This window comes from Telmatherina bonti, assembly GCF_933228915.1.
Source record: "Telmatherina bonti genome assembly, chromosome: 13".
Lineage (NCBI taxonomy): Eukaryota > Metazoa > Chordata > Actinopteri > Atheriniformes > Telmatherinidae > Telmatherina > Telmatherina bonti.
Window position 1 is genome coordinate 15,793,810 of NC_136611.1, and position 14,698 is coordinate 15,808,507.

The 14,698-nt window shown below is 37.5% G+C and overlaps 1 protein-coding gene across 1 annotated transcript; it reads right to left on the reverse strand.

The window, feature by feature from the left end:
• Nucleotides 1-5,026: 5,026 nt before the first annotated feature.
• On the reverse strand, nt 5,027-8,481 carry LOC306764457 (UDP-glucuronosyltransferase 3A1-like; the record flags this gene model as incomplete). Its single annotated transcript, XM_079251631.1, has 11 exons — nt 5,027-5,098; nt 5,215-5,419; nt 5,505-5,724; nt 6,070-6,155; nt 6,278-6,423; nt 6,628-6,836; nt 7,090-7,254; nt 7,472-7,635; nt 7,809-7,929; nt 8,053-8,154; nt 8,400-8,481. The coding sequence occupies 11 exons, from the start codon at nt 8,479-8,481 to the stop codon at nt 5,027-5,029; spliced, it is 1,572 nt and encodes a 523-aa protein (XP_079107757.1).
• Between the last annotated feature and the right edge of the window lie 6,217 nt (nt 8,482-14,698).

A 14,698-nucleotide genomic window follows, 5' to 3' on the forward strand; every position in this document is an offset into this window, starting at 1 on the left:
GAGTTGTTCTAGCTAGCACTTACCCCTAAGGAACTCATTTAGTTACCTAGAGATGGTCAGAGGTATAAAAAAAAAAAAAAGCCTACACATTATCAGTGAGTGGTCTACTACATCAAATGCTTTAAAGAAGTTAGTAAAAAAATAAAATAAAATAAAAAAAAAGTAGCACAACATTGTGTATTGTTGACAGAATAAAGAAGATCAATAAAAAATGTGAGTACTGGAATTAATGTACTGTTTTGTTTTCTGAAGCCAAACCAAAAACAATATATAATCTAATTACTGACTAAAAATTCTTCTAGACAATCACAGACAGGGGACCCCACAAGTTTGGCCAGGACTCAAAGTATGAGGTCTGTAATTATTCTGAACAGAGGACTCTCCCCTTTTAAGAAGGAAATGACATAGACAGACATCCATACAAGAGGGACAACATTCAAGCAAAACGTAAAAATTTGTCATAGGGGCTAACTAATAAAATCTGCCAAAGGTTTGTAAGGCTCCAAATGAGCTGGAAACGTTCTCTGCACAAGTACAGTGACCAAAAATGTTTCATGTAAAACTGGAACAAATCTATCTGTTTAATTTAGCGGTAATAGCTGAGCACTGTGTGTGTGTCTCCTGTGTGTGCTGAAATCAAAAGTGCTATTCCCTGTTTGCTTAAGAGCAGGGACTTTCCTCACCTGAGGTGCTCTGCAATTTACTGGTGCCAACACAATTATGAGACCTTTTAATTTAGCTTTTCAAAGCTGTTCTCACATCAAAAGGTGTTGTTAATAATATTACTACTGCAGTAATAGCAGGTTATTATTAGCCAAGATGCTCGCTGCCTTTGTAGGCCATGAGTGTGGCTAATCTTTTTCTTCTGTACTGGCAAAGTAATGGATTTACCATCAATGGGATCATATTTTAGAACAAATATGAGGTAAGAGCCGTTTCAGCATGTCCAAAACCTCTGACAGATGAAAGATTCATTAGAGAAGAGTAAAAGAAAGTCTTTGTTTTCATTCTGGTGGATGAGCATGGTTTCCATGGGTGGTCAGGGCTCAGAGGACACTTTATTCATGCAGATTATATGTGTGTTTGTGTGTGTGTTTAAGTAAAGGAAAGAAACTGTGAGTTGCTGCTTTTGAGGATGATCGCTGTGTGACTCCTGTCTCCTCCATGGGCATTGCTTGTGTGTTGTTTCAGTAAACAGAAGCGTCCTTAGATGATGCAAGACAAGCACACGGCCACTGCAGCCCACCCAGGAGCTAAGGTCACAACTGCAAACCTTTAAACACACATATGAACACGTGATTAAACAATGAAGTTGCCGTACAAGAAACATCCAAAGTCGACCAACAGGCTTTAAGTGTGGAGCTGTTTTACCTTTTTGCTTGATCAAATCTAAAAAGACTGGTGAAGACTTACCTCCCATCCAATACTGTAGTCTTTGATTATTTCACTCTAATTTCTAAAATAGGAGGCTGTAAGGGACAGGCTAAACAGTCGGCTAAGAAACATAAACAAAGAAACAGAAAATGTTCAAAACACTTGAATTTTAGAGCAATGAATGGATTGAAAAAGAAAAGGCCAGTTATTTTTCTGATGACTCTGAACTCACATGTGGCTAAGCTTTGCTTGCATAGTCTCACTTCAAGGCGAAGGGCCCTGCAAACATAAACAGTGGAGGCTGCAGCTGGACCAGGGAGGCATCCGATTGCTTACCAAGACCTCGCTATACTAAACAATGGATCAAGTGACACACAGGCCTTTGGAGTACAACAGAGACCCTGGCGGTTCTGAAAAGCATTTTTTTTGGATGTTTGTATCTTTGTCTTTTTCAATATTTAGACAATGGAAAACACGAAAACACAGTTTTCCACTTATTTAGTCTGAAAGGAGAAAAAGACTAAACTCCCTCTGTCCCTGTGTCTTCGCTGTGTAGAAATAACGCAGTACAGTATTTTCAATAACTATTTAACACTAAATATACATTTCCATTGCTTAATGATCGCTACAGTTCCGAGGAAACTGTTGGCAATAAAGATTTTAATGTTTGCACTTTAGTTTAATTTACTGAAGAAGGGCCCCCCTAACTGTGACCCCTGCTGGAGAAGAAACCAAGATGGTGGTTAGTCCCACTGTGAGTTAGTGCATTAGAAACTTGGTTTATAAAAGTGTTATGTGCATGTGTGTGCATCTGTGTTATATCTCTTTTATGATGGGGCACAATGAGGAAACGGAAGGGCTCAGGAGCCAGTGAATTAACCCAAATTAAAGCTAACAGTTGCCTGGGTAACTGGATAGGAATGAGGGGCAAATGGTGTGTAATTTCCTGATGAAGGAGGAGTTCTTTTTTTTCTCATTTAGAGACCTCTGCAACTTGTCTCCATAAAAACAAGAAAGTTCTGTACCCCCTCAGTGTAACAGCTTGCTGAGTCACCTTCATGCTTTTTGAATAGGCATTAGTTACAAACGTCTCATGTTTGCATTAGTTTATAACTAATATTAACTATAACTCATGTATTTAAAAAATCTACAGATTTGTTTTTTTTAAAGTAACTTTTTCACATAATTATTTTAGAAAGAAAGTAATACACTCAAAGCATCACAATGACAATCTATTTTCTTGTAAACCCTGATAAATAGATTTCTTGATCAGCATATTCAAAACAGTCTCATACTTGTCTGTTTAAGTGTGTGACCATTAGTTAAGGAAATGTTGTGACAGGACTGTATATGAATCTCTATATACAGTCTATGGACAGGACAAATGAAGGTGTTTCTGGCAATTAATAGGATGTTTGCTTATGCTTCACTGAGGATCAAAACCCAACTACGAAGCATTGCAGAATATCGGATTTGACTCTGGAACTCTTCCACAATGAAACAAAACAAGATTTTCAGTAGGCGTAGACAGAGGAATCAGAACAGTATAGGATCCAGTTTTAAGTGTTTCTGGGAGCACACTTTAGGCACAACAATTTCTTTTACCATCCCAAGAGTTGATAAGAGAACTAGGCATTTGAAAGATCTATAACTAATCTGGGGTCAAGGACTAATCAATAACCCCAATTTGAAGATAGTTGCCACAGCTCCTCATTGAAAGAATGTGAATATGTTCATAGGACACCATGGAGAAGAGTTTTAAATTGAACCCCAAAATATGTGTTTTCACATGACTTTAAACAAAGTGTGGCAGAGTTACTTATTTACCAAAACCATGTCCGTATTGTCTGATTTACTTTATTGAAGCCAGATGACTTTTTATCCTGTTTTTTTTTCCAAGGATAAATTTCATCTCTCCTTGATGAGTTCTGTACATTCCTCTTTACTTGGATGTTTTTTCCCCATCTTTTTCATAAGTTTGTTTTTGACATTTCTTTTTAACCAATGCTTTTCCCCCTGCATTTTTAATCACAAACGAGACAGAAAAAGACAAATATTCACATATCCATTTTCTAAACTCATGCCTCCCTTTCCTATATACATCTTTTTAACAATATTGGGTCATTGGCGCATTTGAGACATCACTAAGAGGAAATCCCTATCATGGAAAGGTCATTAGTGCATCACAGAGAACACAGAGACAAAAAAACACACACACTTGTTTTTCAATTCAAAATCTCCAATTAACATCTCATACATGTTGCTTGGATTGTGAAGAACACTGAAGTACCCACATTTAACCCATGCACAGATATAATGTTAAACTCCTTATCAGAATAGCCCCAGCTGACCCTCAGACCAAGAATCTTCTAATCGTGAGGTGACGGTGCTGACCACCACATTATAATGAGGCCCAAAAGACAAACGGATTATGAAATGCAGGACAGGATGGAAGAACAGACAACTGAATGGACAAAGAACAAGCTGTCCTAATTGGTCATTATTTTCTCATCAATCTATCATTTTCTTGCTGTTAACCCCCCGACACAGATGTGAGGAATGGAAGGAAGACAGAAAGGGGATAGGGTCCACCAAGTTTTCTAAACAGTCTCTGGAGCACTGACCATGACCAGAGCTGCGGGCTTTTGTATTGTTTCAGAAGGGAAAGGAGATTCTGAACACCAGCATAAGAGGGTGTGGGGTCAAAGTTGAAACATGTAGCTGGTGCTGGTGCTTAACAACCAGTAGAGCTTAAAGCTGCCTCAAGCACTGGCATCATTCTGTTCTCTTGTGCATGTTTAAACCTTGCAGATCGAGACGTCTGGTTTGATTCAACATTCTTTTATTTACATCCAACAAACAAAGCAACACAGATGAGCTAATTATTCATCTAACTTGATGTGGCTTGCCACTATTTAGACATTTGCAAGCACACACACACACACACACACACACACACACACACGCACGCACAAAGTATTTCTTAGAGAATCTGCTTGTGTGTGGCTATGTGTGAATACTGGCAGCTATTCCAGCATGCAGAGCAGACAGGTCAGAGCAGCACAGAGGTGTTGGACAACATGACGCTGTTCTACAAAAGATGTCTGCAGACTTGGTGGCGCTGGAAGAGGAGAGGGAGGACATGTAGCATCAGAGCTGTTAACCTTAAGTCAAACTGGAAAAGAAACAATATGAAAAACAAAATTATAAACTAATACTCACTAGAATAGAATAGAATAAAATAGAATAAGTTTCATTTTAATCATTTAAAAGTAAAAAAAAAAAAGGAATAGGGGAAGTGACATGGTAATAAAGGAATTAGAAAACTTATCGGCTTCAGTTGCATTCATCTCTTTCCATCTGTCATGGACTGGCGACCTGTCCAGGTTGCATCATGACTCTCGCCCAGTGATTGCTGGGATAGGCTCCAGCTTCACCGTGACCCTTAGTTGGACTAAACAGTTTGGAAAATGAATGAACAAATGAATCTCTTCCCAATGAGCAGCAAGAATCTAAACTGTGGTTTTCATGCGCTGTTCAACAGGAAGCAATATTACTGTAATGTCTGTTAAGGTCAGGGCTAATGCTGACGTTTTCCAAAAAAATGTTCTTTGTTGCGACTTTGTCATGTGGCCTGTGGGAAGTTACAGGTTTAGCATCCATAGCGGCCAAAAGTTACACTGTATCCCTTTAAGGGCATCAACAATCCCTCATCTTCGTGCAGCTAGTAGGAGAGAACTAAGAGATAAATTGTCCCAGAGAAAACATTTGGTGCCTCTACTGTATTTTTTTGTGTTCATTCCTCATATTCTTCTTTGTACATAAAGACCGACAAAGAACTATAAGTCCAAGAAGTCCCAAGCATGGGAGAAGCACCAAGTCCAACAGGTATCTCTGGTACCATGGTTGTGCTAATGAAGCTGGCTTTAAATGAGCTCCACCTCCACTGTTCACAATGTGCTCCACCCACTGAGTGAATCTAAGTTCTGGAGGAACAGGATGGGATTTGTGGATCCTGCTGAGTGACAAAGCTGAAGACTTGAACCTAAAAGATGAAACATGATTGTGTATCAAGCAAAGTAAGGCTTATACTTCCTAAATGAATGTTCCCGAAAAGTCCAGTCACATACCTGCTGTCCTGTAAGAGCGTTTGAATGGTAGAGCTGAGTAGTTCTTGGGTGATTTGTGCAGGCTTGATGGTGAGACCAAGTCCCTTTGTTTCAGCTCTCACCATGTTATCAAACTGATCTCCAAACAGAGGAATTCCCAGCACCTGAACAGCGTGGTACACTGCCTGGAGCAGGCTGTTTTGCCCTCCATGAGTGATGAATAGACGTACATTTTTGTGACCTGATATAAACACAAAAAAAAAGAAGAAACAAAGTGCATTGATAGAGGTTTGATTCTTACAAAAGCTGGCTAATCTGTCTTTGAAATTAGACTTTAAGTAGTGGCAGCAAAATTTTCATTTTAACAGTAGACAAACATGTTTATTTTCATTGAAAGTAAAAAAAAAAGAAAAAAAAAAAAAAAAAAGAAAAATACTTAATGGGAAAATTGAAGATCCGAGCATTTTTCATAAAATTGTCTGAAGTGACCCAACAGTCGCTACAATGTCCTCTGCAATATCTTATAATTGAATAGACCAGTACTGCACATTAATAGAAAAATGAACTAGAAATAAATTATTCTTACCCAGCAGGTCATTAACAGGCAGCCAGCTCATTAGTCTGAGATTGGGCGGTCTGTCCAGGTTAGAGGGCCACTGCAGAGGGTCATATCTGCATGCAAATTACTACAATTTTAGCAATATGCCAAGAATCCTAGCATTCATTGAAATGACCAAATTTGCAATTACAAAGACATTCTTTTAATGCCTATATAAAATCTCTTATACTTTTACCTCCAGAGCACCCCCTGTGGGATCTGAGAAAAGCCAGCCACTAGTTCCACAAGCAGAGGATCCACAGACACTGAAGACACCATTGATCCAAGAGTCACAACAATGAAACCAAGCTCTCCAAAACTTGAAATCCACAAGTCAAGGTCCTGAAGGATCACAAGGGTTAGGGTATGTGTGTTTTGCAGGTAGCAAAAATATGCAGACTGAAGAAGGATGAGAGAGAGATAAATGTGTCATTGGGAGGAAAACAAGCCCAGAGAAAAGTGCAGGAGAGAAAATGAATAATATGGAAAGAAGGGTTGCTAACTTTCAAACTTGAGGCATTTTGTATTTATATTAAGAAAAGAAACCTGTTGCAGAAGCTTTGCAGGTTTATTCAGCAGACCTCCCACCAGCACGGTATAAGGCATAAGAGGCTGCGGAAACTCCAGCGAAAAGTCAGTGTTGAAGGCCCAGAGTTCAGCTCCTTGGTGTAACTCGCTCAGACCACCTGTGAGTGAGCCTGACACAAGGTGACGCTCAGCCACTTCCTCAAATACTGACCATACAAGTTTCTGACCTTGAATGTAAAATACAAGGCATAATCAAAAAACACCAACACCATCCCCAATATCTATTGATAATCATTACGATTTAACAATAAAGGTTGACATAAAAACAACTTAATGCACCATTGACTTTACAGTGAAAAGTAAACAATACAGGGGGTAGTAAAATAAAATAAAATAAAATAAAGTGATGAAATATTGCTGAGAAGGGATGTTATTCCACACAAAAACAATGTAGACTAGAAAAAATACTGTATCTCTTACCCACAGGAGACAAGAGAGAATAAAGAAGGTTTTTTGCTCGACCCCAGAGGTTCATGTTGTCAGATAGCTGGGAGCTGAAAACAGGGATGTAGGAGACTGGGCTGGGCAGAACAATGGACAGAGGACCATTCAGAGCGCCAGGATAGAAGGCAATATACTGGACACCTGGAGTAGAGCAAGAGTAAAATGCATGGAACCTCTTAGGTGCTACTTAATTTAATTATTTTTTTCCTTATTTCAAAACTATGAATCTGGCATATTGTGTGGAATACTCGTATAAGCTAAAGTATTGCTAAAAGAAATATCACCATAGTGATGTCAATACTCAAAAGTCTGTTGTAACAATGACAAACAGCTAAAGTGATATGAAAAGCTGAAATACCAAGTCTGCGTGCCAGGATGAAGGAGCAAGGGTTGAAAGCATCGAGGATGGTGATGTCATAGCGTTCCTTCTGAAGGAAGTTAATCATCTGTTTGTCTTCCAGCAGTTTGTTACACTGGTAGGATAGGTGTCCCATAAACTTTAAAAAGCCATTAAAGTTTTCCCTGTGAGAAAGACAGAAAGACTGAAAATCTATTTTTCCATTCTTAAATCAATCATATAATTAAATATAATTGAACAGGGTCAATTTGTGAAAGGTTGTTATAGCCAAGACCCTTAAGACGTTTCTCCTATTTTTCCAGTTCATGTTAACAAGTCTTTTAAGAAGCCGAGACACCTTCCCAGTAAAAACTGTGTTTGCTCCTCTAGAAACCAGCCATTGTATTCTTTGATATACATTTCCCCCAAAGACCATGTGCTTCTTTTGTAACTGTCTGCGCGTGCTGGGTAGGAAAAACCTGGGAGGAAAAAAAAAAGAGCATTTATTCATTCACAAGATAACTACAATAAGTAAATCAATAATTAAGTTGAGCAGAATATTTTCTGAATGTTGATGTTTGTGCATGTGTGAATCTGAATACCTGTTATAACTGGGTTGCCAAGCTGCAAGAGCATGCGGACCTCATGTCCATGTTGGTGTAAGTTGTGAGATATTTCGTCCAACAACATGTAGTGGCTTCCTCCTGTCGGAATAGAAGAGAATAACTTTCCTAAAGGAATTGAGGTAACGCCATGTTTTGCTCACTGCTACTGAATGAAGCGGTGAACAATGAATTCTCATTTTCTGTTACTCTTATAACACTTAGTAGCAAATAACAGTTCCTTGAGCACAAGTAGGGGAATGAGGAGCTTACTCCTCCTGCAGTTATGTTAATTATCATGTATATTGCTACAACTGATGAAAAGCACTCCCTACTCTATTACTCACCAATCAGACAGACAGTCAGGATCTTTGCAGACTCAAGCAGTGGAAGAGCCAGAAGAGACAACATCCAAAATACTGTCGCCATGTCGATATTAATTGTCTGCACTGACCTGCAGCCAAGATTTCCTCAAACAGTTAAAAAATAAACTGTAATAAAAATATTCCTGCTGAAAATACAATTTCCTCCAAAGACAAAAAAAAAAGGTTTAGCTTTTTTAAATCTTACATTACACCTGTAGCCTCAAGTTAGGTGACATCCCCAGACTGTATTAGGTATATTCAGAATATATCCAGAACGGTTTGTCTTGGAAACAAAAAAAAACAAAAACACACAAAAAATGGAGAGCAGATTTTGAGTGCAAGTTTGCAAGTACAGTTCTGTGTATGAAGCATTAGAGTTCTGAAAGTAAGACACTGAAAAGTCCAGGAGTCCTGGACCTGCAGTAATAATGAAAGGGAGGGAAACAGAGAATAGGTGGTGTGACAAAGGGAAGGGGGGAGGAGGGGGGGTTAAGGGTTCCCCCAAGCTTCTCATAGAAAGTAATATCCCCCACCTCCCACATATGTAAGCTCACAAAGGGGCAAAAAATGATGTGAATCAGTGAGATCTAGCATGACTATGAAAGCACATCACATCATGATGGCAAATTTATAAAAGTAAACAATTTGTGATTCTTCTAAATAATTCCATGGACTCAAATGTAGAGTATTTCATGATTTTATAATAATCATGATTGATAATAAAGATTAATCTAAAATTAAAATTGGCGTTGAGGATAAAATTGAACTGTGACATGATTTTGATTCTACAATCTGTGGTCTAAATAAACTGACATGTGATGTCAGCTTTGCATTGTCATTTACTTAACTGCTTGTTTTTCTTCTTTAATAGAACATCTCAGATTAACTGGAATGTATTTATTGAAATTTATTCACGTCTGTCTTTTTTAAAAAACAATTTCTTTTATAAGCTCATAACAAATGCATGCTAAATGAACTGGAATAGGGTTGCGTGTGCCTTTGCAGGCCATGACTGGCAAGTCAAGCTTGACATGTAGGTTATTCTGGACAATGCTCTCATTGTAACCACAAGTGCTTTTCTGTGTTGGGCAGGTCATTAGAAAAGCAAGTCAGTCAGAAAACCTGCTGGAGTGTGTGAGGAAAAAGGAAAAGTCTGGATGAGTGTGTGTATGTGTGACTGATGCTAGCAGTACTTGTGTAATCATGGACTCTTGTCAAGATGATCTGTCATTGAAGAGAATAAATAAAAACAAAAATCTTACAAGAAGCTCAAAGTGTGATGAGATCTCCATCAGCACCAGCGTAAGGACGTTTGTGTAGAAGAGTTTCAGAATGTTTTTTTAATTCAAAATTAAATAACTCAGAATGAACAGTATTCTTCTACATATTTACATAGAAATAATAATTCCGAATGGAAATTTACATCAAAACTTGTCCTTACTTAATTCCACCGGTGGGTTGGGAAGGGTTCTGATTGGACAGGTGGCGGATGTGATGCATTAATGTTTACCGGAAATAGCAAGCTAAAGAAAAAAAAAAAAAAAAAAAAAAAAAAATATATATATATACATACATATATATATACATAGTAAAACTACATAATAAGCAGTTTCCCTATTTTGATTATGATAAATCACCCTTGTCCCTCTACATGATGTCATAATCACATTCAACTCGTTAATCTGAAACAATAAAATTTGGACTGTCAGCACTGATTAATTTGACCACCTCTCAGAGATCTCAATCTTGGAAGAGTTATGTTTTTCTTCCAGGATTCAAGGAAAATGTCTTGTGAAAATAAAGCCTTATATATTAGTTTAAATGTGTTAATGTCAGTTTTTAGGTCCTACCTGTAACTAGAATTTTTCAACATTCAATCATTAATGTATTTTGCAAAATGAGTTTGAACTTTCATTGGGAAATACCTCTGTGTGCTCCTGTTGGCTCAGACAACATAGAGGAAAGGGGTTGCTGTCTTTCATCTTGGTGATCTCTGTGGCAGCTGATATTGAGGAGGGAAGGGATTCACACTTCTTGCTTCTACCAAAACTGCTTGATAAACTCATATTCTCTTTTCTTTTTTTGGTTTCCATTCTACAGGAGGTGAGCTCTGGGCCCTCTTCTAAACATGAATAAATTGGTTTATGTTCTCAAAAATCTACCTTTGAGAAGAAACCCCTGAGCACCACCTGAATTCAGGCACACTATTACCAATCGAGATGTATGTATTGCTATAACTTTGATAAGGGTAGAATCGAAGCTGCGGGTTGAGTAAGATGTCGAAAATCATGACAAAGTAATAGTAATATGTGTTCCTTAATGCTTTCAGCATTGGTGCCCATTATGAGAGTCACTACAGACCAGTTCATACTGCAGCCTGGCTCCAGTTTCCATGTGGTGGCGCACCACTTCTGACAACTAGTCAAAATTAGATGGAGACACATTTAGTATGTTTTCTATATAGATTTATGACAAAAATAATCTTTCACTGACCTGTTGTAAACCTGTTAGGATACATTGGATATTTCAAAATTCTCATTTGTTCCAAAGGAGAAAATAATACATTTTTTCAAACAACTCAAGAATCCCAGAAATACTTTAAAGTGCTTTCATGTGGATCTCAGTTTAGTTCTGTAAATCTGAACATGAACACTGAAACACAAGACCAACTTTTCAGTCTGCACTTAAACTACCTTGATTCATGATAAAACCAGGTGATGAAGTTTTTATGACACACTAACCTAAATCAACCATGGTACTATATGCAGTGCGGTGCATATCATACCTCTCCTTTTCTGCTTGATAGCGCGCCTGTAACAACTTCTCCATGTTGCTAAAAATCTCTTGTGTTCTGTTTTGCAGGGAGTGCGCCATCATGAGACCATGATCTTTCACCAGCTCAGTGTGCATCATTGCTGCTTTCTCTAGAATACACATGTGCACATCAAATGAGTTACACAGAAATAAAAACATTGACCCTATATATACACACAAAACACTTCCTTTAGTGCACAAATGATACTTCATACACATGTAGATATATCTCTCACAGTTTTTTTTCAGAATTTGATTAATTTAACAATATATTAAGAGGACCACTGAATATGTTTTTCACACGTGTATGTGTATGTGTGTGTGCAAATACCCTCATGTTTCAGTGCAGCAGCGTATTCTTTATGCATTTTCACCCCACTCTCCTGAACATCAGTCTCATCTCTGTTTATCTGAGTCGGAGTATTCTCTGGTTCTCCGTCTGTTCTTTTGTCTCCCTCTGCTGGACTTCTACTGATACCTACAGAAATGCAAAGCCTTTGAATGTCAGAGCTGAAAAACATAAAGTGCATCTTTATAGCGTCTTTGTAAGATTCTTATTCATATTCTTACACACACACAGAGAACGTTCCCTAGTAACTCATGGCTTTAACTGTCTCCTTGTAGTCAGACATGAGTTTCTCATCTGACAGCTAAAGTAAACAATGAAAATGGTTATTATGTACTGAGACAATGTTTCTGTACATGGCTTTGTGTACATCTTTGTGTGTGAGGCAGAGAGTCTGACCATCACAGTTTTGTCTTCATTCTGTTTTGTCACCTCAGAGTCTCCATAGAGAAAGAGAAAACAATCAATGTTTACACATTGTTCTGCTCCACAGTATCAGGAGGATCATCTAAGATTGTAGAAAACACAGTGTCCACTTATATATCTTCTTTATAATTTCCTTCTCTCGACATCCTGTATTGATTAAAACAAATTCATCTTCCAGTATTATAATTTATAATTACACTCTTGATTTAAAATCTGGTAACAATTAGTTAGGCTGATTATATTTGAAGAAGTTACTTACCTTCTGTCAGCATGAGCTTTAATTCCATGGGTTTACACACAAACACACACACACACACATATATATATATATATATAATATATATATATATATATATATATATATATATATATATATATATATATATATATATATATATATATATATATATATATACTTCAGTGGAAGTCAGTGAAAGTCTTTGACATAAAATCAGCCTTGATGTTTGTATTGTTTTGTATCATTATTTTGGATTATGACTAAATAATCCTACCCTTGATATCTGAACATCATGATCTTATCAAAAAAATTAAACAAATCAGGAAGCCCAAAAAGTACTTTTATTTTATCAAAGATGTCACATAAAAAAAACCCTGTTTTATGTTTTTATACATGAGATTCTTAAGCTTTTACGATCTGCAAGCCTTTCTTGTGGAGTGAAAGTATGAAAACCAGAAAGATGAAGTCTGCATGGGTCTTTACTCTTAACTTTTTTAAATCAAAGTCAAACTAGGTGTCATCTGCAAACAAATCCACATATACAGAATGTCATTCACCACTGTGCACGGCTGTCCTGCGTACTCCAGCCTAACAGATGTTCATGCAACTGACTTCCCTCCTTGTCTTCAAAAGAGACAACACACTCATAGCAGAACTGAAAAAAACACACCAAGCTTCTTCTTTCTGAGAAATTGGACCACATAACATATTATAAAACTAAATGAAATCACCACACTCACTTGAGACATTGTGATTTTGTCGTTCATTGTTGGACCAGCATCTCAGTTTAGATCCCTGGATGAATCGTAAAGATGGCTTTTAGGATTAGAGAGCCTTGTTAGCCACTGAGCCATGTTAGCTTGCCTGCATTAGCCCCTAACCGCTGTCAGTCATCTGGTGAGCCCTTCAACTGTCAGTAAAATGCTGAGCGCCTCTGCTGTCTCACTTGAACCAGACTATAACTACAAAAAAGCTGAGATAAGGATCTGCAAATCTGTGGATGAAATGGAGAGAGACGCAGAGAGAGGAAGCAGTTTGGGGTTTTGGAAAAGAAAGGACCTTTTTATTCTTCTCTGTATGATTTGAACAGGTGTGACAGATGTGTGGACTGGGTGCGCTTGTGTATGCAGTCATGACCTACCACCCAGAAGCACGCACACACAAGCTATTTACCGACCTGCACCGTCTGTTGAGACATGCATTTCTTTTTCTTGTTTACTGATAGCAATCAGCACTTTCTCATTTCTGCTAAACAAAACACACCACTTACACGGCACAGCTTTCTTTGAGCTTCTTTTCACTTCAGTGCAACAGCTGAAAAAGGTCAAACACACAGCTGTGGGTTACACAGCACAGTCGTGTCCTAACAAACACAGGGGAAAATAAAGAAGTTTGACTTTGTTTTCATATTTGAGCAAAGCTACAAGGCTGAGCTGAGTAACTTTTTCTGTGAAGGCGCAAATAATAGTGTCCCTGTAACCCGCCTTAAACTAAACATACAGAGAGAAGGGTGGAAGGAAGGGTGTGAATATTACTTGGTAATCCTTTTTCTGCCAATTCCACAAAGTCTACCAGTGCTTATTGTTATTTCATTAATGGCACCGCAGCTTTCACTCCTAAGAGCCTTAAGGCACAACTGAACAGAGCTGAAGACTCCTCAAATTACAGTGCAGACGGCTGCGAAGGGAAACACGCCATTTACACTATATGCTCCCTCTCCTTGGGAGTAAGAGGCAGAGTGGTGCAGATTGATTGAGACCTAACAACCATTAAAGAGTTTCAGGCGATATCTCTACAGGGAAAGCAAATGTTCTGGTATCCTGTAACAACAGCAGTTAAACACCTACGGTGAGTTAGTTTTCCTTGTCAAAATATTCACTTAAAATCCTATCAGGAACAGCTCGAGAATCGATGATGTTCATCAACTACATACATTAATGAAACACTGACTCAATGTAACATGTTGTCAATTAAAATAAAAGACAATGTATTCGTAAAGCACAAGAGTATAAATGTATGGACAGATAATTAAGCTGATTTAAAAAAAAAAAAAACAAAACCAAAAAAAAACATTTAAGTAGGCTTTGCATTTAGTTTTCTTTTAAATTGTAAACCTTACTTTTATGAGATGACAAAGTTATCTGAAGAAATCAGCTCAGTGAAAACTGTTCACCGTTTATAAGAATACAGGTTAAGCCAATAATCGGACCATGGTATTACTCCTATTTATACAACTATCATCTATGTTAGAATAAAAAATACCCCCAAATGCCAAGGTAATTATTATCCACATGAAGATTCTGACCTAAAATACATTTCTATGAATGTTTCACTGAGTTGTTGGAGTTTTATATTTTTTCTCATCTCCTTTTGTCAAATTCCAAATCATTTTTATTTATTTCAATATTTTAATATTATTATTATTATAATAATCTATTATCAGGAATGTGTAATTCA